The sequence below is a fragment of the Strix aluco genome, chromosome 38 (assembly GCF_031877795.1).
Source record: "Strix aluco isolate bStrAlu1 chromosome 38, bStrAlu1.hap1, whole genome shotgun sequence".
NCBI lineage: Eukaryota > Metazoa > Chordata > Aves > Strigiformes > Strigidae > Strix > Strix aluco.
The window spans coordinates 239,920-265,542 of record NC_133968.1 but is presented as its reverse complement, the minus strand read 5'-3'; the positions used below and the strand labels follow the sequence as shown (position 1 = coordinate 265,542).

The 25,623-nt window shown below is 64.3% G+C and overlaps 3 protein-coding genes across 8 annotated transcripts; 2 read left to right on the top strand and 1 right to left on the bottom strand.

Annotated features, from left to right (window-relative positions):
* Window positions 1-455: 455 nt before the first annotated feature.
* On the bottom strand, window positions 456-6,086 carry CYP4F22 (cytochrome P450 family 4 subfamily F member 22). The gene is made up of 12 exons (XM_074810618.1): window positions 5,857-6,086; window positions 4,620-4,764; window positions 3,916-3,969; window positions 3,702-3,829; window positions 3,046-3,173; window positions 2,046-2,313; window positions 1,701-1,767; window positions 1,496-1,625; window positions 1,289-1,422; window positions 1,135-1,199; window positions 948-1,030; window positions 456-711 (listed from the first exon to the last, which is right to left on the bottom strand). The coding sequence occupies exons 1-12, from the start codon at window positions 6,040-6,042 to the stop codon at window positions 534-536; spliced, it is 1,566 nt and encodes a 521-aa protein (XP_074666719.1). The 5' UTR covers window positions 6,043-6,086; the 3' UTR covers window positions 456-533.
* Window positions 6,087-6,985: 899 nt separating this feature from the next.
* On the top strand, window positions 6,986-11,746 carry PGLYRP2 (peptidoglycan recognition protein 2). 3 transcript variants are annotated; one of them, XM_074810681.1, is made up of 6 exons: window positions 6,986-7,092; window positions 9,024-9,866; window positions 10,597-10,807; window positions 10,886-11,180; window positions 11,292-11,333; window positions 11,561-11,746. In XM_074810681.1, the coding sequence occupies exons 1-5, from the start codon at window positions 7,041-7,043 to the stop codon at window positions 11,292-11,294; spliced, it is 1,404 nt and encodes a 467-aa protein (XP_074666782.1). In that variant the 5' UTR covers window positions 6,986-7,040; the 3' UTR covers window positions 11,295-11,333; window positions 11,561-11,746. The 3 variants fall into 3 exon arrangements, with proteins under 3 accessions (XP_074666782.1, XP_074666780.1, XP_074666781.1); XM_074810679.1 differs by having other exon boundaries at window positions 11,545-11,746; XM_074810680.1 differs by having other exon boundaries at window positions 11,466-11,746.
* A 485-nt stretch (window positions 11,747-12,231) lies between these two features.
* On the top strand, window positions 12,232-25,113 carry RASAL3 (RAS protein activator like 3). Of its 4 annotated transcripts, none has more exons than XM_074810730.1 (19): window positions 12,232-12,286; window positions 13,651-14,038; window positions 15,742-15,860; window positions 15,960-16,044; window positions 17,847-17,935; window positions 18,030-18,118; window positions 18,201-18,333; window positions 19,031-19,129; window positions 19,904-20,440; window positions 20,933-21,077; window positions 21,319-21,463; window positions 21,986-22,222; window positions 22,666-22,867; window positions 23,014-23,117; window positions 23,760-24,072; window positions 24,163-24,285; window positions 24,371-24,570; window positions 24,676-24,751; window positions 24,827-25,113. In XM_074810730.1, exons 2-19 carry the CDS (start codon window positions 13,651-13,653, stop codon window positions 24,974-24,976), a joined length of 3,234 nt encoding a protein of 1,077 aa, XP_074666831.1. In that variant the 5' UTR covers window positions 12,232-12,286; the 3' UTR covers window positions 24,977-25,113. The 4 variants fall into 4 exon arrangements, with proteins under 4 accessions (XP_074666831.1, XP_074666829.1, XP_074666828.1 ...); XM_074810728.1 differs by having other exon boundaries at window positions 23,014-23,123; XM_074810727.1 differs by lacking the exons at window positions 12,232-12,286; window positions 13,651-14,038; window positions 15,742-15,860; window positions 15,960-16,044 and adding an exon at window positions 16,106-17,445.
* The last annotated feature ends 510 nt before the right edge of the window (window positions 25,114-25,623 follow it).

Sequence of the window (25,623 nt, the reverse complement as noted above, 5' to 3'; positions counted from 1 at the left end):
TACGGCCCAGGGGACATGTCCAGGAATGGGGACATGTGACATGTGACATGGGGGTGCCATGTATGGTGACATGTGGCCCAGGGGACATGTCCAGGGATGGTGACATGTGGCACAGAGGGGACATGTCTATGATGGTGACATGTGAAATGGGTAGTGGCCACGTATAGTCCCAAGTGGCCCAGTGGCCATGTCCATGCCAGGACGGTGACATGTGTCATGGAGGGACAAGTCCATGGATGGTGACATGTGACATGTGACATGGGGGGGCATATATGGTGACATGTGGCCCCAGGGGACATGTCTATGCCAACATGGTGACATGTGGCTTGGAGGGACTTGTCTATAGATGGTGACATGTGGCCCAGGAGGACTTGTCCATGCCAGGATGGTGGCTCAAGGAGGACACATCCCCCCGTCCCCCCCGTCCCCCTCCCCACCACCACAACACTGTCCCCTCTGTGCCACCGTTTATTCACCGCTGTCCCTCAGGTGGGACATCCCCCACGCGGGGTGTCCCTGTGTCCCCGTGTCCCTCAGGCCATCCCCGGCAGTGGCTCCAGCAGCAGCCACAGCCCATCCTCGGCGCGGAGGATGAGCTCGGTCTTGCGGCGCGGTGGCCGCCCCGTGTCCGGCCGGATGGCGAAGCGTGTCACCGTCAACGCCGTCACCACCTTCAGCTCGGCCATGGCGAAGCTCTGCCCGATGCAGTTCCTGCCACCACGTCCCCTCTCTGTCACCTCCGTGGTGGGGGACACATGGGGGACAGCAGACCTGCCCCCCGCCCCCCACCATCTGGGTGGTGGAGCGGATGGTGGAACCTCACCGAAACATGGGGTTGTCCCCGTGACGCCCAAAACATCGGGGCCAGGGGACAACCACCCCACCTTGAACCCGACCAGGCTGGGGGGGTGACACGTGGGGACACTCGTGTCCCCACCATGGCCTACCTGGGACCAGCGGAGAAGGGGATGAAGTCCAACGGGGACCGTCCCTGGCTGTTCTCTGGGCTGAACCTCAGTGGGTTGTAGACCTGGAGTGACACGGCCACCGCCACACCATGGGGACATGGTTGTCCCTGCCCACGGTGACAGGGACATCCCGCTGTCCCATGGTCACGTCACCAAGTGGCTCTACCTGGGGCTCGGGCCAGATGTCCGGGTTGTGGTGGGTCCCATAGATGCTCAGCAGGCAGATGATCCCTGGTGGGATGGAAACGGCCACCTTAGGGACAGGGGACAAAGGAGGGACGGTGACAGTGGGGACACCTTGCGCCCTGAGCGAGCCGCACCCTTGGGGATGACACGTCCGTCACGCAGGGCGATGTCCTCGGTGCAACGCCGGGACACGGCAGTGACGGGGGGATGAAGGCGAAGACTCTCCTTGATGCACATGGTGGTGAAGGGCAGGTGGGACAGGTCCTCCCTGGGGGCGAGGGACAGTGATACCGGTGTCCCCAAGCCTGGGTGGCCGGGGGGTGACACTGGGGACCTCTCACCATTCAATCTCTTCCACGTCCCTGCCCTTGAGGAGCTCGCGGACCTCCTGGCGGCACCGCTCCTGGTAGTGGGGGTGGTGGGCCAGGTTGTAGAGTAGCCAGGCCAGGCCACTGGCCGTTGTGTCATGGCCTGCAGGGACAAGGGGTGAGCGAGGGGACACGGGAGTCCCCATCCCGCCGATGGCACTTGGTGGCCCGTCCTCACCCTCGAACATGAAGGTGTCAGCCTCAGCCGAGATGGCCTCATCCGACAGGGTGTTGCCGTCCTCGTCCTGCAAGGGTGAGCGTCGCAACCAAGGGGTCCCTGGGGCCACCAGTCTATGGCCAACCCTCCCCTGGGCACCACTGTTCCCCTGGGGCCACCACCATATGGCCAACCTTTTCCATGGCCACCACCAGCCCCTTGGTCGTCACCATCTCCCTATGGCCACCACCCTACAGCCAGCCCTTGCCACGGCTACCACCATCCTCTTGGCCACCACCAGGCCACTATGGCCACCACCATATGTCCAACCCTCCCCACGGCCACACCATCCCACCCCAGCACTACCTTAGCGAGCAAGAGAAGGTCAATGAAGTCCATTGGCCGTCCCTGGTGGCCCTCCAGCCAGGCCTGGTGGCCCAGGCGGTCGAGGGCCTGGCGCCGGCGCTGCACCACGGCGGCGGTGAAGCCATGGACGGTGTCACAGGCCCGGGCGAAGCGGCGCCCATCGGCTGAGAGGCGGTAGAGCCACGTTGGGTGATGGAGCAGGCGGTGATGGCGTCTCACCACCAAGGTGCTCAGCTCCAGGATGGCCTTGATGTACTCGCTGGGCTGCCTGTGGGGTACCGGGGACCACTGGGGATGGCCACTGTTGGCCATCAGGGATGGCCACCACAGGCCACAGAGGATCCTGTGGGCCATTGGGGATGGCCACCACAGGCCACTGAGGATGGCCACCGTGGGCCATTGGGAATGGCCACTGAGGGCCACTGAGGATGGCCACTGTGGGCCACCAGGGACAGCCACTGTGTGCAACCAAGGATGGCCACTGTATGCCACCAAGGATGGCCACTGTGGGCCACTGGGGTCAACCACTGTGTCTCACTGAGAACAGCCACCATGGCCCACCAGGGATGGCCACTGTGGGCCACTGAGAATGGCCACCATGGACCACCAAGGGCGGCCACCATGGGCCATTGGGCATGGCCACCATGGGCCACCAGGGCTGGCCACCCCCCTGGTCACAGTGAGCTTCAGCGGGGACATGGGGTGGCAGAAGGTCCCCTGCCCGTGAGGACATGTGGGACCAGGGTGGGGAGTCAGAGCCTGGGGGGGGGGGTTGATGGGGGGCAAAGCTGGACTAAGGGGGGACCCCAGGAAGGGTGGGGGAACCCTGGGGGGACCTTGATAGGGGCAAAGCCCAGGGGGGACCCCAGCTGGGGACCAAACCAGGGTGGGGGGGGACCCAAGCAGGGGACAGAGCCAGGGGAAGGGGGGTCCCTCGTGGGGGGACCCCAGGAAGGGGGGACGGGGCCACCCCCCCGGCAGGGCCCGGGGTGACACTCACTCCTGGCAGTGGCTCTCGTGGCTGAAGATGCATTTCTGGAGGGTGTCCAGGGTGAGGAGGCTGAGCTGCTGCAGCACCTCCAGCCCCACCGGGCCCCCCGCTGCCTGCGCCGCTGCCCGCCACTTGGCCTGCAGGCAGGGACAGGGGCTGGGTGCGGGGCTGGCTCAGGGATGGGGGGCTGGGTGCAGGGCTGGGTGCAGGCAGAGGGTACAGGACAGGGGTCTGGGTGCAGGCAGCAGGTGCAGGCAGCGGGTGCAGGTTGGGGTCTGGGTGCAGGCAGCGGGTGCAGGACAGGGTGTGGGTGCGGGTCTGGGTGCAGGCAGAGGGTGCAGGACAGGGTGTGGGTGCAGGTCTGGGTGCAGGCAGAGGGTGCAGGACAGGGTCTGGGTGCAGGCAGCGGGTGCAGGCAGCAGGTGCAGGTTGGGGTCTGGGTGCAGGCAGTGGGTGCAGGACAGGGTGTGGGTGCAGGTCTGGGTGCAGGCAGCGGGTGCAGGTTGGGGTCTGGGTGCAGGCAGCAGGTGCAGGACAGGGTGTGGGTGCAGGCAGCGGGTGCAGGACAGGGTGTGGGTGGGGGTCTGGGTGCAGGCAGCGGGTGCAGGACAGGGTGTGGGTGCGGGTCTGGGTGCAGGCAGCGGGTGCAGGCAGCGGGTGCTCACGTGCATGAGGTGGGTGCTCTGGTTGAAGACATCCATGTAGGACCTGAGGACGTCCCCGTGGAAGGCAGGTGCCAGCAGGCGCCGGTGCCGCGCCCACTTCTGCCCGCGGCTCAGCAGCAGCCCGTCCCCTGCGGCGCAACACCCGGCTCCGTCCGTGGGGCACCCATGGGTGCTGCCCCACAACTACCCCGCCACCCCCCCAGCACCCACTCACCCAGCCAGGGCTTGAGGAAGCCGTAGAAGAGCTGGTCCTTGGGGGCGATGGCGGCTGCGAGAGAGCGGAGTGGGGGCTGGTGAGGGGTGTCACCAGGGGGCCACCGGGGGCCACCGGGTCCCCTTGGGGCCTGCAAGGTGGGTGGGGTCCCTGGGGAGAGGGTGTCCCTGCTGCTGCACCCATCACCACCACGGGATGGGGTCCTGGGTACAACCAGGCCACCGCGCTGGCCATGGGGACACCTTTGGGTGGCCCCAGGGACTCTCAGGGAGAGTTTGGTGGCCACCATGACATTTGGGCTGGCCATGGGGACACCTTTGGGTGGCCCTGGGGATCCTCAGGGAGAGATTGGTGGCCACCGTGGCATGGGCATTTGGGCTGGCCATGGTGATACCTTTGGGTGGCCCCAGGGACCCTCAGGGACAGGTTGGTGGCCACCATGGCATGGACATTTGGGCATTCAATGGGCTGGCCATGGTGACACCTCTCGGTGGCCCTGGGGACCCTCAAGGACAGGTTGGTGGCCACCATGGCACGGGCACTCACTAGGCCAGCCAAGGGTGACCTCTGGGTGGCTCTGAAGACCCTTGGGGTTGGGTTGGTGGCCACCACAGGACGTGGCCAGGTGAGTGGGGCAGCCACAGTGACACCTCTGGATGGCCCTGGGGACACTCAGGGTTGTCTTGGTGGCCCTCGTGTCCTACCTGCGGCCAGGAGGATGGGCCGGAGGGTGGCCGGGTGGAAGAGGCGGAGGATGGGCAACCACGGCGAGAGCCACCACAGGCAACCATAGCGGTACTGGGCCACCAGCTCGTCCACCTGCTGCAGTCCCTCCTCCGTGCTCTTCCCCTGTGCCATGGGGCACCGCAGGGTTCAGGGACAGCCTTGGGGACACCCTTGTCCCCAGGGTCACAGCCAGCCTTGGGCACATGCTTGTCCCTGGCTCGTGGCCAGCCTTGGGCAAATGCTTGTCCCCAGTTGGTGGCCAGTCTTGGGGATGGTCCCAGTTTGGGTTCACGGCTGGTCTTGGAGACACCCAGAGCTCACGTGCCAGCACTGTGTCCCTGCCAGTGTCCCCAATGTGTCCCTGCTGCCACCTCCCTCAAGGGGCCACCTCCCTGTCCCTGCCAACCCCCCCAAGAATCACCACCTTGTCCTTGCCACCCCCCAAGTGCCACCACCCTGTCCCCACTGTCACCCATCCTAAGTGTCCACCATCACCTCAGGTGCCACCATCACCTCCCTGCTGTCACCCTCTCCATGTGCCACCACCCTGTCCCCAACGTCCTCCCTGCTGTGTCCCTGCCATTCCCTTGCAGGTGCCACCATTGTCCCTCCACTGGCCCCCACAGGTGCCACCCTCCTGTCCCTGCTGTCCCCTGTCCCAGGTGCCACCATCCTGTCCCTGTCATCACACCAGGTGCCACCACCCTGTCCCTGCCAAACCCCCAAGAGTCACCACCTTGTCCTTGACACCCCTCAAGTGCCACCACCCTGTCCCCACTGTCCCCCATTCTAGGTGCCACCACCCTGTCCCTGTTACCCCCCCTGGGTGTCACCACCCTGCCTCTGGTGTCCCCCCCAGCTGCCATCACCCTGTCCCTGCCACCCCTCAGGGGCCACCACGCTGTCCTCACTGTCCCCCCTGCTCAGCTGCCACCACCCTGTCCCCACTGTTCCCTGTCCCCACTGTTCCCTGTCCCAGCTGCCACCACCCTGCCTCTGCTGTCCCCCACCAAGTGCCACCACCCTGTCCCTGCCACCCCCAGGTGCCACCACCACATCCCTGCTGTCCCCTCTGCCCAGCTGCCACCACCCCGCCTCTGCTGTCCCCAGCTGCTACCACCTGGTCCCCACTGTCCCCTGTCCCAGATGCCGCCACCCTGCCTCTGCTGTCCCCCCCCAGGTGCCACCACCCTGTCCCCTCCGCTGTCCCCTCACCATGCCGGTGTGACCCAGCAGCCAGCTGCGCCATGGTGGCCGGGGGAAGCGGCGCAGCTGGTGGCAGGTGGCCCGGAAGCGGGTGACGGTGACCACGGCGTCCCAAAGCCACCTCAGCAGCAGGGCCAGCAGCAGGGTCCCGATGGCCACCACGCCCAGGGGACCCAGCGCCCAGGCCACCGCCATGGCCACCGCGCCCTGGGGACAGGGCAAAGGTCGGGCGGGGGGGTGGCCATGGCACCGCAGTGTCACGTGGTCCCATGGCGGGGGTGTCATCGGGCGCATCCGGGTGGCTCTGTTGTAATGTGTGTCCTGGTGACATCGTCCCCTCACGTGTGTCCTGGTGGCTTTGTCCCCTCATGTGTGTCCTGGTGACATCGTCCCCTCACACGTGTCCTGGTGGCTTCGTCCCCTCATGTGTGTCCTGGTGACATCGTCCCCTCACACGTGTCCTGGTGGCTTCGTCCCCTCATGTGTGTCCTGATGACTTCATGCCCTCACACATGTCCTGGTGGCTTTGTCACCCCACAGGTGTTCTCGTGTCACACGCACCCCCCTGCATGAACACACACACACTCACACGCATCCTGTGCCGCACACACATGCACATGCACATGGACACACACGTGTGCACACGCGTAAGAACATCCACGCGCAGCCCATGCACCCCCCGCACTCCCTGTGCGCACACACGCACACATACACACACACGTATGTATGCACACACCCCACGCACACGCAACACACACGTGTGTGCGCACACGCACCTCGTGCACCACGTGTACGTATGTACACCCCCTGTAGACACACATGTGTGTACGCATACACATACATGCACACACACACAAGTGCACACGTATGTACACCCCCCTCGTGTGCACACACACGTGTGTACGTACACACATGTGTGTATTCACCCCATGCACAAGCACACACACACATGTTCATGCGTGTACACACACCCCCAACATGTGCAACCACCACACACACGTGTTGCAGAGCCGCCCCGCTGGAAGCACCCACGCCACACACACGTGTGTCACCCTGCCACACCCCCTGTGTGTGTGTGTGTGTGTCCCCCCTCCCCGCCCCTGTCCCCCGCCCCTGGTGACATTTGTGTTGGGTGACAAAGTCCAGCGAGGCCACGACACAGGACGCAGCGATCGGGGGCCGCATCCTGCAGCATGTTCCCGTGGCTCCTCCTGGCGCTGAGCGTCTGCGCCCAGCCCGGCACAGGTAGGCACATGCCACAACACGCCATGACACGCCATGACACGCTACAACACCCCACAACACGCCACAACACTCCACAACATGCTGCAACATGCCACAGCACAACCCAACACACCACAGTGCACCACAACACATTGTGACATGCCACAACATGCCGCAACATGCCACAACATGCTACAACATGCCACAACACACCATACCGCTCCATGACATGACACAACACGCTAAAACACCCCACAACACGCCACAACATCCTGCAACATGCCACAACATGCTACAGCACACCCAACACCCCATGGCGTGCCATAACACACCATGACATGCCACAACATGCCACAACACCCCACAATGCTCCATGATACGACACAACACGCTAAAACACCCCACGACACCCCGCAACGCGCCACAACATGCCACAACACCCCACAACATGCTACAACACGCCACAACATATAACAACACGCCACAATACATCACAACGCACCCCGGTGGGCAGCCACACGCTACAACATGCCCCAACACGCCACCGCACGCGTGTGGCGAATGCAGGGGCTTCTCCAAGCCTCTTTTTGGGTCAAAATCGCTCTGGTTGCTTTTTTTCCCCTAATTAGGGTGATTAGGGGGGGACGGTGAGGGAGGGGCTGCACCCAGTTTTAGGCGCGTTCAGCTTCAGTTGGGCTTCGGGTGCGGTGACCCTGATTTGGGGTGCTTTTGCCTTTTTTTGGGTACTTTCACCTTTTGGGGGAAGCTTTTGCCTTTTTGGGGGTATTTTCACACTGGTTTGGGTGCAGTCACCCAGTTCTGGGTGCCTTTGTTATTTTTGCTGGGCGCTTGCAGCCTGTTCTGGTACTTTACTGGTTTTGGGGTGTTTTCACCCCGGTTTGGGTGCATTCACCATGTTCTGGGTGGTTCTGTCCTGCTTTGGGTTGTTTTCATCCTGTTTTGGGTGCGTTCACCCTTTTCCTGGGTGCTTGCGCCCTCCTCTGGATGCTTTCCCCCTGTTTTGGGTGTTTTTACCCTGTTCTGGGTGCTTTCACCTTCCGTTCACCCACCTCTGGGTGCTGTCACCCTGTTTTGGGTGCATTTGCCCTGTTTTGGTGCATGCACCCTTTTATGGGTGCAGTCACCCTGCTCTGGGTGTATTTCCTCTGCTAGGGGCACTTTCACCCTGTTTGGGTGCATTTCCCCTTTTTTCGGTACTTTCCCTTTGCTTTGGGTGCATTCACTCTGTTCTGGGTGCCTTTGCCCTGTTTTGGGTGCCTTTGCCCTGTTTTGAGTCTTTTCACCTTTTTTGGGTGCATTCACCCTTTTCCTGGGTGTTTGCGCCCTCCTCTGGGTGCTTTCACATTGCTCTGGGTGCATTCACCCAGTTTTAGGTGTTTTCACCCTGTTCTGGGTGCATTCACCCTGTTTTGGGTACTTTTGCCCTGTTTTGGGTGCATTTGCCCTATTTTGGGTTCTTTCACCCCGTTTTGGGTGCATTTGCCCTATTTTGGGTCCTGTCACACTGTTTTGGGTACTTTTGCCCTGTTTTGGGTGCATTTGCCCTATTTTGGGTTCTTTCACCCCGTTTTGGGTGCATTTGCTCTATTTTGGGTCCTGTCACCCTGTTTTGGGTGCTTTCACCCTGTTTTGGGTCCTGTCACACTGGTTTGGGTACTTTTGCCCTATTTTGGGTGCATTTGCCCTATTTTGGGTTCTTTCACCCTGTTTTGGGTGCCTTCACCCTATTTTGGGTCCTGTCACCCTGTTCCAGGTACTTTCACCCTGTTTTAGGTCCTTTCACCCTGTTTTGGGTGCACGTCCCCTCATTTTGGTGCTGTCACCCTCTTCGGGGTGCACCCTAGGAGACTCTCGCCATCCCTGCACCCACGGGCGCCCCCGACCCCGCGGGTGCCCCTCGGTCCCCGCCCACACCCCCGTCCCCTCCCCAGGTCTCCCACCGCGCCACATGGACTCCGTGGTTCAGATCCTGGAAGCCCTCGAGTCAACCGACCGCGGTTTCTCCGGCCCCGTGCCGGCGCTGGCGCGGGCGCTGGGGGGCTGCGGCACCCCGGGGTGCCGCGCGGTGCTGGGAGACCCACCCCACGTCCCGCCAGCCCCCGCGCCAACGCTCAGCCGCGAGCAGTGGCTGCTCTTCACCCAACTCCTCCACCACGACGCCGCGGCCCCCGAGCGCGGCGCGGTGTTGGCACCCGACGGCTCCACCGTCGCCCTCGGCCCCCTCCTTGCCGGCATCGAGGTTGGCCTCAAGCGGGCGGCGGGGTGGCCCCTCCCCACCGTCGAGCCACCCGTCGACGCGCTCTACGCCGTCACCATCACCGAGGCCTTGGCGATGTCCTTCCTCTTGGCTCGTGACGGTGATGGCAACCGAGCCACGCTGGGACCCGGTGGCTGTTGGGATGACGTAGATGACCCCCAAAACTACACCCTGCTGGGACCCCCGTCACCCATCCCCGATGCCGTCGCCAACGGGGCGATGGATGGGGTGCTGTTGGGTGCGCAGCTGGCCCAAGCACCCATCCCACTCGCTGACCTTCTCCGGGGCTACTACGGCACAGGCAATGGCACGGAGAAGGGGCGACCTCCCAGCAGTTACCGGCGGCGAGATTTTGGGGTGTTGACGGGGCCGGGGAAGCTGGAGGAGGAGGTGGCGTCGATGCTGAGGGTGCTGAGGGTGCTGCCACCCACCCAGGAGCTCCTGGAGGACGTGGGGCCGGAGGAGGTGGTGGCCATCGCTCGCCGAGCGGCGCGGGACTTCACAGAGGTCTACGTGGGTAGGGAGGTGGCACTGGGTGGCGATATCACATCTGTCCCCTCCAAAAAAAAGAAATTGAGTGGGAGGATGGGCGGAGAGCTGCACCCTGGGTAGGGCTGGGGGTCCCCAGTGTCATCCGAGTGAAGGTGACACCAGGGTAGAGTCAAGCTCTGAGAGCTGACCGGTGGCACGTGGCCTGGCTTGGTCAGACACCACCATGGCCCCTGGATGGACATCGGTGTGTCCCCATGATGGTGGCCCCTTGATGGACACCACCATGTCCCCTTGATGGACACCACTATGTCTCCTGGATGGACATCTGTGTGTCCCCAGATGGTGGCCCCTGGATGGACACCACCATGTCCCCTTGACAGACACCACTATGTCCCCTGGATGGACACTGGTGTGTCCCCATGATGGTGGTCCCTGGCTGGCCACCACCACGTTCCCTGGATGGACACAGGTGTGTCCCCATGGTGGTGGCCCCTGGCTGGCCACCACCACGTTCCCTGGATGGACACTGGTGTGTCCCCTGGACACTGGACACAGCCACCTCCCCAGCCAAGGGACACCCTGAGCAGATGTTCCGTGTCCCCTCGATGAGGGGACCCCAGGAGGACACCACCATGTCCCTGCCAAGCTGGGCAGATGCTCCATGTCCCCAAGACCCCAAGGGGACATTGCCACGTCCCCAACTACCCGTGGGACCGGGCCAATCCCCTTCTTCCACCACCTGCCTTCCCTCGCAGAGTGCCCAGCCATCGTCCCCCGGTGCATGTGGGGTGCCCGTCCCTACCGGGGCACCCCAAAACCGTTGACCCTCCCCTTGGGTTCCGTCTACATCCACCACACCTTCGAACCCAGCGCCCCGTGCCGCACCTTCCCCGCCTGCGCCGCCGCCATGCGCGCCATGCAACGCTTCCACCAGGACACCCGCGGCTGGGATGACATCGGCTACAGGTGAAGCCCCCGTCACCGTCACCCCACCACGGTTTCTGTCACCCAGTTCAGCTCAGCTTCACCCATGGGTGCTTCCAGCTTCGTGGTGGGGTCGGACGGGTACCTCTACCAAGGTCGGGGTTGGCATTGGGTCGGTGCCCACACCAAAGGCTACAACAGCAAAGGCTACGGCGTGGGCTACGTTGGAGACTTCTCGGCCATCTTGCCGGACCCGGACACCATCGCCCTGGTGCGGGACGGGCTCCTGCCCTGTGCCGTGAAAACCGGGCGGCTCCACCAAAACTACACCCTCCGTGGCCACCGCCAGATGGGTCACACCGACTGTCCCGGCAACTCCCTCTTCCGGGAGATTGAGACCTGGCGCGGGTTCAAGGTGAGCACCGAGTTTGGGGGCATCACCCAATTGGGGTGTCTGGTCTGGTCCGGCGTGGCCGGGAGGGTCGGTGGGAGTGGGCCTGATGGTGGGTTCTTCTCTCCTTCGCAGTGAGGACCAGCCCCTGTGGGACAAGGTTGGCTCGTGGTCTAGGTGGGTGTTGGGGATGGGCTGGATGGACCCTGGTTCAACAGATATTGACCCCAGTGGCCACCAGTCTGGGTGGGCTGTGGTCCAGGTGGCCACCAGTCTGATGGCCACCAACCGGGATGGACCATGGTCCAGGTGGCCACCAGCCTGATGGCCACCAGCCTGGATGGACCATGGTCCAGGTGGCCACCAGCCTGGCTAGACCCTGTTTTAGGTGAACCCTGACCCAGTGGATGCCAGCCTGGATGGACCCTGGCCCAGAAGAACCCCAGCCTTGAAGGCGACCAGCCTGGACAGATCCTAGCCCAGAGGGTCACCAGCCCACATGGATCCTGGCCCCACTGGCCCAGCAGACCATCCCCGTAGCCACAAACAGCAAGAAATCCCTACGTAATAAAGTCAGTGTCAGGCCACCAGCTTTGGGTGGTCCCTGGAGAGTGAGAGGGAAACTGAGGCACGCGGTGGGGGGTGGCCACAGGGTCATGGGGGGGACGTCAGCAAAGGATCCAGGTGCCGGGGACCTGCTGCAGGGCTGGGTGCTGCGACACACGCGTGACCCCCAAAGAGACACCCCCCTCCCCCACTGCTATACCCCCCCCCCCCCGAAATGGCCACCTCCAGTGGCCCCACGCTGCACCACCACACTATAGTGCCCAGGATCTCTGGCGCCTGTTCACTCTGAAACCTAATGATGGTGTTAAAGCTGGATGTAAGCAACCGGCAGCCAGGATAGCCAGACCCCGCTGTGGGGTGGCCTGGCGTGGGTCACCCTTCTCGATGTGGCCCAAACCGTGGCTGAGTGTGAGCTGGGCCGAGCTGGGAGCGGAGATAACATCATCGGGGCAGAGGCGGAGGTGAGGGTGTGACTGAAACTCCTGCTTGGTCACATGGGGAAGCCACTACAGGAACCGGGGCAGCCGAGTCCCGGGTGCCGGAGCAGGCAGAGAGAAGCCGAGGTACCATGGGGACGGGGGGGGGGGGGGACCCACACGCACACAGGGCGGGGGGGTGGCACCCTGGGGTGATGCTCTGGCCTTGGGGGTGCACAGGGGATGAGGGGTGCTAGGGCAGGGTAGAGCAGCACCCTGTGGAGTAAGGGGTGCTGCAGGGGGCGGGTAGGGGTGATGGGGTGCTGCAGGGTGCTGCAAGTTGGGGCAGGGACCCCAAAAATGATGGTGCACCCCCCCCCCCCTCAGGGTTTGGGGACCTCAGCCAGCTCCAGGGTGCTGGCACCCCTAGATTGGTGAGTGCCGAAGCCACGGGCACCCACAGCTCACTTCCACATTGGGGGGTGCCACAGTGAGGAGGTCCCATGGTGCAACCAACCCCCCTCCACCCCCACCCTGATCTGCACCCCCATGGGCACCCGGGGGTGCTGGCGGGGGGGTCCCCGGGGCCTGGGCTGTGCACGGGGTGCAGGTGGCGGGAGGAAATGCCGTGGCGGCGCGAGGGGAAACGCGGCCGTGGCAGCGACGGAAGCATCCGGCACCCGCCCGCGCTCGGGGCCGAGGTGGTGGCAGCCACCTGCCCGGGTGTCACCGTGTGCTGGGTGTCACCGCACCCCGGTGGCCCCGAAGGCTGATGCTGCCGCGCCTCCGGTGCCACCACACCCTGGCAGGGATGGGTGCTGCTGGGGGCGAGGGCTGGCGTGGGCACCCACTGGGTGGCGGAGCCCCACCTTGGGCAGGGGCACCCTGGGCTCAGAAGCACCCACAAAATGGGGACCCCTCGGTGGGCAGGGGCACCCTGGGGACACGAGCACCCACAAAATCGGGAGCCCTTGGTGAGCAGGGGCACCCCAGGGACATGCGCAACCACAAAATGGAGACCCCACCATGGGCAGTGGCACCCTGGGGACACGAGCACCCACAACACGAGGACCTGTCGGTGGGCAGGGGCACCCCAGGGATGTGGGCACCCACAAAATGAGGAACCCTCCGTGGGCAGGGGCACCCTGGGGCCACAGGTACCCACAAGATGGGGACCCCTCGGTGGTCAGGGGCACCCCAAATAAGGGTGCCTGGATTAGGGTGCTCTAGAGAAGAGCACCCGGGTAGGGGTGCCCTGGGTGGGGGTGCCCATATCAGGGTGCCCACGTAGGGTTCCTGGTCATGGGTGCCTGGATAGTGACATGCATAAAGGGGCACCCAGAGGTGCCTGGGTAGGGGTGCCTGGGTGGGGGTGCCCCCAACAGGGATACTTGCATGGGGCACCCAAATCGGGGTGAGCGGGTGGGGATCCCAGATGCCCAGACAAGGGTGCCCCACCCCTGGATCCTCATGTCACCCCATGGCTTAACGTGGCCCCACCCATCCCGCAGATGGAGGTAGAGAAACCCCCAGAGCCACCAACTCTCCTGAAAACCTACAAATGGCGAACGACAGCACCCATGGGTGACCGGGAAGCCGAGCGTGGCACGGGGTCCCCCGGCAGCCGGCGTTGGACGCGGTTGCAGGGATGGAAACGTTCCTACAGCCAACCCGAGTCTGATGGCGCCGACGTCACGAGCGTGGGGGCACCCAAGGCCAGCACCCGGAGGTCCCTCTTCCAACGGGCTTTTTCAGCGCCTTCCAAGGGCACCCGGGAGCCACGGGGACCCGAGGGGGGCAGGGCCACCCTCCAGAAGTACCTGCGCTCCATGGCCAAGAGGAAGGGTCACGTGGAGAGCGGTGCCAGGGCCGAGCAGGTGGTCCAGGAGGTGGTTCCAGGTAGGGGCGGGTGAGGGGGAGGGTGGGGGTCAGGGTGCTGGGGGTGGAGGATGGGATGGGGCGGGGTCATTGGGGATGGGTTGGGGGTGGTGGGTGATGGGTTGGGGGTGATGGGTGAGGGGTGATGATGATGGGTGATGGACTCAGGGTGATGGTGATGGGTGAAGGGTTGGGGGTGATGGGTGAGGGGTGATGATGATGGGTGATGGACTGAGGGTGATGGTGATGGGTGAAGGGTTGGGGGTGATGGGCGGGGGGTGGTGATGATGGGTGATGGACTCAGGGTGATGGGTGATGGGTTTGGGGCAGTGGAAATGGGTGATGATCTGGGATGCAGTGGGTGATGGGTGGTGGGTTGGGGGGTGATGGATGGTGGGTGGTGGGTGATGAGTTGGGGGTGACAGGTGGGGGGTGATGATGATGGGTGATGGATTCAGGGTGACGGGTTGGGGGTGATGGGGGGTGGGTGATGATGGTTGATGGGTTGGGTGGCGATGGGTGGGGGGTGATGATGATGGGTGATGCACTCAGGGTGATGGGTGATGATGGGTGATGGGTTGGGGGTGATGGTGAGCTCTGGGGTCTGGGAGGTGGTGGGTGATGGGTAACGGGTGGGTGACAGTGGGGGACACAGAGGGGTGCAGGATGTGTCCAGGCTCTGCTGGTGGTGGTGAGCTCCTGCTTGCAGGTGCCCTCCAGGGTTGGAGGGGCACCCATGGGTGCAGGATGGCTGGGCCCCACCTGGCCTCAGGGCCACTCCCAGCCCTGCGTGGCCCTGGACCCCGTTTGGGCTCGGTGGCAGCATGTGGAGCCATGCCAGCCCCTGCGGCACCCAGATCTGGCAAAACCAGCTTGGCTCCGGCAGGGCCACGCACAGCGTGGGCAGGGCCACCACCAGTGCGGGCAGGGCCACCCACGGCGTGGGCAGGGCCACCCACAGTGCGGGCAGGGCACCTGAGTTTGTCCCTGCCATGGCATGGCCGCGGCCAAGCATGGCCTGGCATTGCCACACTGCTGGTGGCACAGCCACATGTCCCCCAGCATTGTCACCCCAACCGTGGCACAGCCATGGCCATATGTCCCCTGGCATGGCCACATTCATGGTGGCACCTCCATGGTCACGTGTCCCCCAGCATCACTGCACCCATGATGGCCATGGCCATGTGTCCCCTAGCATTGTCACACTCATGGTGGCACCTCCATGGCCATATGTCCCTTGGCCCGGCCGCGCTCATGGTGGCATGTCCATGGCCACGTGTCCCCCAGCATCACCGCACCCATGATGGCCATGGCCATGTGTCCTCTGGCATTGTCATGCTGATGGTGGCACCTCCATGGCCACGTGTCCCCCAGCATCCCCATACCCATGGTGGCACCTCCATGGCCATACGTCCCCTGTCATGGCCACATTCATGGTGGCCATGGCCATGGCCATGTGTCCCCTGGCATTGTCACACTCATGGTGGCACCTCCATGGCCACGTGTCCCCTAGCATCACCACACCCATGGTGGCCATGGCCATATGTCCCCTGGCACCATCACCCCAACCCTACCATGGCCATGGCCCCATGTGCCCTGGTATTGTCACACCTACGGTGGCACAGCCACAGCCACATGTCCCCTGGCACTGCCACGCTGCCCATGGGTGACAGGGACACAGTGAGCACCCAGCATCTCCCTGACACCCTGCTCTGCACCCCCAGCGAGCACCCATGGGGTGTCATCGATGCCGCTGGCTCCAGCACCCGACGCCCCGGTGTGGGATGTCTCCAACTTCTCCTTGGTGGATGGACACCTGGTCCACGTGGGCAGGGATGAGGAGGTGAGGACACGGGGACAGGAGTCCCCTCGTGTCCCCTGGGTGACGGGGTGCACCAGTGGGTGCTGGGGGTGACGGTGCCTGACCCCTCTGTGTCACCAGGCCTCGGGCAGGAGCAGGAACCGGACGGGGAGCTCCATCTCCGAGAACACCAACCTGCACCCAGCGGGCGGCAGGAGGGACCCCGGTGAGCTCGCTCGCCCCGCGCCGGCACGCGCCGGTGCCACGGGGGTTTGGCACAAGCCGGTGTGAGCCACGTGCGTGTGTGGCTCCGGTGCATGGAGCCCCTTGGGCCACGTGCCATGCCACGCACCACGCTGTGCACCGTCTGGGCATGCGTCACACATCGGCGCTGGGCCACACGTTGTGGCTGTGCCCTGTACCGCGCATCGTGCCATGCACCTTGCACCGTGCCACGTGTTGTGGCCGTGCCCTTTGTCGTGTATTGTGCCACGCACCGTGTGGTCATGCGCCTTGCACCATGCCAAGCGTCATGGCCACGCCCTGTGCCGCGCATCGTGCCATGCAACACCGCGCACTGTGCCATGTGTTGTGGCCGTGCCCTGTGCCACATATCGTGCCACGTGCCTTGCACTGCGCCACGCGTCGTGGCCGTGCCCTGTGCCACGCATGGTGCCATGCACCGTGTGGTCATGCACCTTGCACCGCGCGCTGTGCCACGTGTTGTGGCCGTGCCCTTTGCCACGCATCGTGCCATGCACCGTGTGGTCATGCACCTTCCACTGCACGCTGTGCCATGTGTTGTGGCCATGCCCTGTGCCACGCATCATGCCATGCGCCTTGCACCACGCCACGCGTTGTGGCCGTGCCCTGTGCCGCTCTCCCCAGCCATGCCCCATGCCACACCCTGTGCCACGCCCTACGTTGGGCCCATGCCACGCCGGATGCCAGATTTTGTGCCGTGCCCATCTTGCGCACCGTGCCACGCAGCAAGCCGTGCCCGGTGCTGTGCCCCGTGCTAAGCCTTGTGTCACACCATGTCGTGTCCAGTGCCGTGGCCCATGCCGTGCCCCGTGCCACACACCACACCATGCCCCACACCGTGCCCCACACACCGCGCATCACGTCATGTCACGCATCACTCCGTGCAGCACATGGCTGTGCCCCGTGCCATGCCCCACGCCCCACACCATGCTTCATGCCATGCCCCACACCATGCCCCATGCTCTGTGCCCCACGCCGTGCCCCACACCATACCCTGCACCCCACACCATGCTTCATGCTGTGCCCCACGCCGTGCCACACGCTATGCCCTGCACCCCAGGCCATGTTTCGTGCCATGCCCCACGCTCTATGTCCCATGCGTGCCCCGTGCCATGCCCCACGCCCCACACCATGCTTCGTGCCATGCCCCACGCCGTGCCCCACGCCAAGCCCCACGCCGAGCCAGGCGCATGGAGGAAGCGCTGGGTGCAAGCTGTCACCGCTTCCTCCACGTTGCTGCGTCGGCTGATCCAAGCGATAAAACATTTTCGGTTTCCTCCCCGCGCCCCCCGCCAGCGCGGGCGCACGGCATCGCCGCCAGCCATGGGGCCTCGCCGCTGGCTGCTCTGCACCGCCCAGGGAGGTGAGTTCCTCTCCCAGCACCCGCCTGGCACCAGGACCAGCACCCACATGGCACCGGGGTGGGGACCGTCCTGGATGGGTGCTTGGCATCGCAACGGCAGGGCTGGGCACCGGCGCTGGGGCAGCAGGATAAATCCCCCTGCCCCCTTCTCCCTTGCACCCATGAGCACCCATTTTTAGCACCCAAAGCTTCGTGGCACCTCAGGGCTACGGATACGGTGAGGCGCCGGCAGGATTCGGCACCCAGCACCAGGCACCTGGGTCCTTCCTCCAGCTTTGGTTGATGTTTCCCAAGGGGGTTTGGGGGGTGTGGGTGTGTCCTGCCCCCCCTAAACGCTGGCATGGTGTTGGGGTGCTCAGGGTGCTGGTAAAGGAGGGGTCCTGATGCTGGGTGCCCCTCAGACCCGGCTGCGGATGAGAGGAACTCCCGGGGTGCCGGGAGAAGCACCGAGAACGAGCCTTCCCCCACCTCCCAGTTCAGCAATGTCAAGGTGGGCACCCCCCCACCCCGATCCCAGCCCCCCACCCCAGGGTGCTCAGCCCCACCCATGGGTGACAGGGCAGCCGTCTCCTTACACCATCCAGGGGTTGTTGTGGAAGAGGCTCCGAGAGCGGAAAAGTCGTGGTGTCCCCAAAGCCGAGACGCCGGCGGTGACGGTCACCGATGGAGAGAGGTACGGCACCGCGGAGGGTGGGGGGTGAGGGGGTGACATGGGTGCTGGTAACGGTGCCCCGGTGACAGTCCTGTCCCTGTAGGGTCCCCAGCCGGAGCGGTTCGCGGGAGTCGCTGCTGCCACCGCCGAGCGCAGCCGAGCTGGACCTCACCGGGGACAATGTCATTGTCCGGCCCGTGCACGGCAGCATCGTGGGCGAGAAGTTTTGCTTCCAGGTAATTTTGGTTGTGTGGGTACTCAGGGTGCCCTGGGGAGGCACCCAGGGCACCCTGGAGGGGCACCTCAGGCAACCTGAAGGGGAACCCAAGGGACCCAGGGCAACGTGGAAGGGCAACCACGGCACCCCAGGCAGCCTGGAAAGGCACCCGGAGCACCCAGAGCACCCAGGGACCCCAGACAACCTGAAGGGGCACTTAGGGCACCCAGGGAACCTTAGATAGCCACCCAGAGCATCCTGGAGGGGCACCCAGGGCACCCCGGGGGCCTTGGAGGGGAACCTGGTGCACCCAGAACATCCTGCACAGGCACCCAGGGCCTCCAGGGCACCCTGGATAGACAGCATCCCGGAGGAGCACCCAGGATGCCCCAGGCACCCTGGGGAGGCACCCAGAGCACCCAGAGCACCCCTGGCTCCCTGAAGGGACACTCAGAACCCTCCAAGCACCCTGAAAAGGCACCCAGGGCACACCAGGCACCCAAAAGGAGCACCCAGGGTACCCCAGGGCACCCAGGAACCGTGAAGGGGCACTCAGAGCACCCGGGAGGGGCACCCAGGGCACCCTACAAAGGCACCCAAGGCACCCCCACAGAGCACCCCAATGGGACACCCCAGCACAGCCCTTGGTGTTGGGCACACAGAACCCCCTCCAGGCACCCTAGGGTGCCCCACCCAGACACCCTCCCTGCACCCAGATCATCACGGGCGAGGGCAGCCGGTCCTTTGGGTGCACGTCCCTGGCTGAGCGTGACCGCTGGATTGAGAACCTGCGCCGGACCGTGCAGCCCAACAAGGTGGGACCGCGGGGACACCCATGGGACACCCCTGTCACCCCTAGGGGATGGGAACCCCCAGCACCCAGATACAAGGGGCCACCCGCTGCCCTCCTGGCTCCCCAGTGGGCAGGATGAGGCCCACTGGGTGGGGAGACTGAGGCATGACCCCCCCCACACCCTGCAGACACCCACAGCCCTGTGTCCCCTTGGGTCCTGTTGTCCCCCCAGAGGGCTTGGTTGTCTCCCCATGTCCCCTCCTGTCCCCTGGGGGCTTGGTTGTCCCCTCGTGTCCCCTCCTGCCCCACCGTGGGTTTGGCTGTCACCCACGTCCCCCTCAGGACTTGGTTGCCCACTCATGTCCCACATGTCCCCTCCTGCTCCCCCTGTCCCCCTCCTGTCTCCAAGTCCCTCCACTGAATCCCTTGTCCCCTCCCAGTCCCCAATGTCCCCTCCAGTCCCCCCGTCCCTTCCTGTCCCCAGTGTCCTGCCCTGTCCCCTGTATCCCCTCCTGTTCCCCATGTCCCTTCTTGTCCCTCCGTGTCCCCTCCTGTCCTTCCATGTTCCCCCCTGTCCCCCATGTCCCCTCCTGTCCCTTCATGTCCCCTCCATCCCCACATGTCCCCCCCATCCCCCACGTCCCCTCTTGTCCCTATTCCCCCTCCATCCCCACATCCACCCACAGAATTCCCTGTCCCCCACAACCTGTCCCCCCCAAACCCTCCCCCACATTCACCCACGCACGTCCCCCTTGTCCCCTTCACCCCCCCTCCCCACGTGCCCCCACCCTGACAGGACAACTGCGAGCGGCTGGAGCTGGCGCTGAGCCTGTGGGTGTATGAAGCCCGGGACTTGCCACCTCGGCGACGCCTCCGTTGTCATCTCCACCTGGACGGCACCCTCTTCGCCCGTACCACTGCCAAGGTGGCCGGTTCCGATGGCGAGCTCTTTTGGGGTGAACTCTTCCAGTTGGCCGCCCTACCACCCGCCCGTGCCCTCACCCTTGCCCTTTGCCGCGATGACCACCCCGGTCAACCGGTGGCCTCCATCACTGTCCCCTTGGCCGAGCTGGCAGCCGCCCGGCAACCCTTGGAGCGCTGGTACCCTCTGAGCGGTCCCGGGGGAGGCGAGCGGGTGCCGTCGGTGAGGGTGCGTGGGCGCTACCGGGAGGTGCGGGTGCTGCCCATCGTACGCTACAAGGAGTTGGCTGAGTTCATCACCTTCCATTACCGGGAGCTGTGCGCCCGTCTGGAGCCCACCATTGCCGTGCGGCACAAGGAGGAGCTGGCTGGTGCTCTGGTCCGTGTCTTGCAGAGCACTGGGAAGGCCAAGGTGAAGTGGGTGCTGGCCATGGGGGACGTGGGGAGGGTGGGTGAAGACAAGATGGGTGCTGCCTGGGGTGCTGTGGGCATGGTGGTTGGGGTGGGATGGTCATCATGGGGTGGGAGTGCCTGGAGAGCTGGGTTGCGTTGGGATGGGGTGGATGAGTTGGGTTGGGTTGAGTTGGGATGGGATGGGAGAGTTGGGATAGGATGGATGAGTTGGGATGGGATGGGATGGGATGGGATGGGATGGGGTGGGGTGGGGTGGGATGGGATGGGATGGGATGGGATGGGATGGGATGGGATGGGATGGGATGGGGTGGGGTGGGATGGGATGGGATGGGGTGGGTCGGGATGGGGTGGGATGGGATGGGGTGGGATGGGTCAGGATGGTGTGGGTCGGGATAGTGTGGGATAGGAAATGCCATTCTCAAGGCGGATTGATCAAGCCAGTTCAGGGTCACGGGTGCCCACTGAGCCCTTCAACATGTCCACCTGGCAGTCGTTCCTCATCGACCTCGGGGTGGCTGAGCTGGACCGCTTTGATGACCGTGAGGCACTGATCTTCCGTGAGAACACGCTGGCCACCAAGGCCATCGACGAGTACATGAAACTGGTGGGGGGCAAGTACCTCCAGGACACGCTGGGTACGGCTGAACATTACAGGTCTTTGTGGGACATCACGGGGCGTTACGGGGTGCGGGACATCCTGAGATTGACATTACAGGGTGTTGTGGGGTGCTCTGGGGTGTTGTGGCGTGCAGGGTATGGGCAGGGCATTACAGGGATGTAGGACACCCCCGGAACATCCATGGGTGGAGGCTTGTCACAGCCATGCCCGTGGTGGTGGCTGGTTGGTCCCCTTACGGGTTGCCCCTTGGTGGCCAGGAGAGGCCGTGGCCCAGCTCTGCGCCTCAGATGACAGCTGCGAGGTGGATCCCAGCAAATGCGCCAGCCTTGACCTCTCCGACAACCAGAACAACCTGCGGCAGGTCTGCGAGGAGACCTTCCAATGCATCGCCGCGTCCTGCGAGTGAGGGACAGCCCCTGCGTGGGCGTGGGGTTGGCCACGGGGGTGGGCACCAGCACCATGGAGACCTGGGGACAGGCGTGGAGATGGGCGTGGGGACAGGGATGGGCGTGGGGACAGGAAGGGGAACGGGCAGGAGGACAGGAGCTGGCACCAGGGTGGGCATGGGGGTGGGGTTTGGGGATTGGCACCACCCCTGGGATGGGCATGGGGATGGGCAGCAGGAAGAACCTGGGGACAACCTTGGGGACAGGGATGGAGGACAGGGATGGGCACCACCCCTGGAATGGACATGGGAACGGGCATCAGGAAGGACCTGGGGACAACCTTAGGGACAGGGATGGGCACCACCCCTAGGATGGACGTGGGGGTGGGCACCAGGAAGGACCTGGGCTTAGAGACAAGCACGGGGACTGGCACAGTCATGGTGGACACCGTGTCCCCCAGCACACCACAGTGGCTTGCTGGGGTGGCTCCAGGGCCACCCACCTGGCCCAGCACCCAGCAGGGTGTCTCTCCCCACAGCGCCTTCCCAGCAGAGCTGGGCGAGATCTTCGCAGCGTGGCAGGAGGAGTGCGCGGCGCGGGGCAAGGCGCCCATCGGGCAGCGCCTGGTCTCGGCCTCCCTCTTCCTACGGTTCCTCTGCCCCGCTGTCATGTCCCCCAGCCTCTTCGGCCTCGTCCAGGAATACCCGAGCGAGGCGACCGCCCGTACCCTCACCCTTGTGGCCAAGGTCATCCAGAACCTGGCCAACTTCACCACGTACGTGTGGCACATGCCGTGGACAGTTATGGGGCAGTAGGGTTGTCCCCAACATACCATGAGGTAGTAGGGTTTTCCCCAACATACCATGGAGCAGCAGGGATGTCCCTTAAACACTGTGGGGCAGCAGGGACATCTCCTACATACCACAAACCAGCCATGGGGCAGCAGAGAATGTCTACACTCCATGTGTCCCCCCAGCAGAGCCTCATGTGTCACCTGTGGTGGCCTGACCTATGGGTGGCTTCATCCAAGAACATGGCGGTGTCCCCACCCGTGTCCTGGCTTGTAGACAGGGTGGTGACATGGTGCAGGGACATTGCAATGACTTGGTCTGTGATCCTGGAGGTGGCCTGGCCCATGGTCATGGTGGTGGCTTGTGACCATGGTGGTGGCCCAGGCCATCGCCTGGCCCCCAGGTAACCGGACATCATGGCCACCAGGTTTGGCGAGAAGGAGGCCTACATGGGCTTCATGAATGAGTTCTTGGAGAACAACTGGAGCACCATGACAGACTTCCTGCAGAGCGTGGCCAACCCCGAGAGCAGCGTCCACATGGCCACCTACGACGGCTACGTGGACCTGGCTCTGGAGCTCGCCACTCTCCACCTCCTGCTCTGCGACATCTTCTCCAGCCTGGACCAGGTGCCACACCTATTTGTCCCCGAGGGTAGCTGGCAAGACTGGCCACCTCCTTCTCCCCACACAGAGCTGGTGTCCAAAGCCCCATGGATGGCACCTACCCCAAGGCCACCCACTGTCCCCATAATGTCCTTGTCTTCTTCTGGTAGGCCACGCAGGAGGAGTTGGAGCCCCTGCCCACCATCCTCACCGCCATCAAGGAGGGGACCCCTGTTCCTGTTTCCGTCCGTCTCAGCTCCACCACGGAGCGAAGGTACCGGTGGGTGGACAGAGGGACACAAGGTGGAGCTTTGGTAAAGGGGTGACACTAGGATGGGTTTAGGGTGGTTCTGGTCCCAGTTGGGCTCAGGGGATGGTTCTGGTCTTGGTTGGGTCTAGAGTGACTCTGGTCCAGAATGGGGTTGGAGTCACTGGTCCCAGTTGGGTTCAGGGGATGGTTTTGGTCCCTGATGGGTCCAGCAGATGGTTGTGGCCAGGTTAGGGGGTGGTTCTGGTCCCAGCTGAGGGGATGGTTCTGGTCAGGACTGGATTTGGTGGATACTTCTGGTCCAGGCTGGGTCCAGGAGATGTTTCTGGTCCCAGATGGATTTAGGGGGTGTTTCTGGTCCCAGCTGGGTTTGGGGTGACTCTGGTTCTGGCTGGGTTTGGGGTGTTTCAGGTCAAGGCTGGTTTTGAGGACGGTTCCAGTTCTGGTTCTGGTTGGGTTTGGGGCATGTTTCTGGTCCCAGCTGGCTTTGGGGTGCTTCAGGTCCAGGCTGGGGTCGGGAGATGGGTCTGATCCCAACTGGTTTAGGGGTGTCTCCAGTCCTGGCTGGGTTCAGGATGGTTCTGGTCCCTCCTGGGTCCAGCACCACCGCGGTATCCAGCCATGCCACCACCCCATCTCCCCTCGCAGCTCGGCAGAGAGCTTCAAACCAGGCTTTGTGCCACCCCGGGAACTGAGCAAGCACAGCCCCCTCATCAAGAGCCAGTCGCTCATCAGCATCCGCCGTGTGCGGGGCCGGGAGGACGGGCCAGAACCGGAACCAGCACCAGCACCGGTACCGTCACCACCATCCAGCCGGGAACGCCGCAACGTCCAACGCACCCAGAGCGTGCCGGCGCAGAGCAAAGCCGCCCGGCGCCTACGCAAGCAGAGCAGCACCGAGCACGTGGCGGAGCCACCAGTCGAGGAGAACCCGGGGTCCCTCATCCCCCATGACGCCCCGGTAAGCCACAGCAGCGGCCACTCCACCCTCATGTCGGGGCCGGTGCTCCGAGGAAGACGTCGGCATTAATGGGTGTCACGGACGCCGTAGGGTCGTGGGAAGATGCGCTCGTCGGCGTCGCTGCCGCGCAAATCGACAGTGCCATGGCAGCGCTACGCGGAGGAGGCGGCGGCGGCACAGGGTGAGCTCTACGCCATTCGCCCGCTGGAGAAGGTAACGCCGGGGTGGGTGGCAGCCAAACTCAGCGGGGTGCCCCGCTGACCCCCTCCTCACACCCCGTGTCCTCGTCCCCCGCCAGCACGGGCGGTTGATCGAGGCGCTGCGGAAGGAGGTGGCGGAGAACCGGGAGAAGTTACAGCTGGCGGAGACGCGGGCGGGCGAGGTGGAGGTTCAACACCGCGGGTTGAGGCAGGAGCAGGGGCAGCACCGAGAGCAGCTCGAGCGTCTCCGGCAGCAGCTGGAGGAGGCGAATGCCCGCGTGGCCAATTTGGGTGCCAGGTAGGGGTGGGCATGGGGAGTGGGTGCCCCAAACCAGTGGGTGCCCCACACCAGTGGGTGCCCCACCACCGGGTCAGGGTCTCGGCTCATCCCCAACCCAATTAGGTTGACGGCGGCTGAAGGCAGCAGGAAGAAAGACCTGGAGAGGCTGAAGAGCAGTGAGGAGAAGAGCCGAGAGCTGGTAAGAGCTGGGACGTGGGGGCACCCACGGGTGACATGAGGGACCCGGGTGGGCGCTGACGCGGTCCCCTCGCAGGAGAACCGGCTGTCGGTGCTGGAGAGGGAGCAGGCAGAGCTGCGGGGTGCCATCGCTCAAGCCCTGGGTCACCCCGGGAGGACGGGACGCCGGATGCCAGCGCGGGGTTGGGACGAGAGCGGTGACGACGCTCAGGCCACCAGCGTGTAACCGGCTGTCCCAATGTCCCCAGCGTGTCCCTGCAGCCCAGTGACCCACCATCTCCTGGTTCTTTCCGAAGGGTGTTTAATCCCGATCCTGCGGGGTGTCCCCTCCCCAGGCAATAAACAGCGTTGATGTCACTGTCACAGGGTGCTTGTTTGTGTCCTGCCACCACGCAGGGCTCTGTCCCCAATCCCATCCTGTCCCCAGCACCCTACGCCTGCCTGGGACATCCCAGGACCTGGGGCAGTGACAGGGATGCCAGGGCCATGGGGACCCCTGAGGACACGGTTATGGGACCCTCCGGGGCAGCGATGGGTTTGGCAGGTCCACGGGGACCTGGAGCAGACCCACGGGTACCTGGGGAGGTGACAGAGATGGCAGAGCCGTGGGGACTCCTGGGGACACAGTCATGGGGGCCTCAGGCAGTGACAGAGATGACAAGGCCATGGGGACCCTTGGGGACACGATCATAGCCCTTTTGGGCCAGGGATAGGGATGACAGGGCCTTGGGGACATTTTGGGGACAAAAGGGCCACGGGGACACTTTGGGACAGGGCCACAAGGTCCCCTCAGAGATGGCAGGACCTGGAGCAGACCCATGGGGACCTGGGGAAGTGATTGAGATAGCAGGGCCATGGGGATCCTTTGGGCCA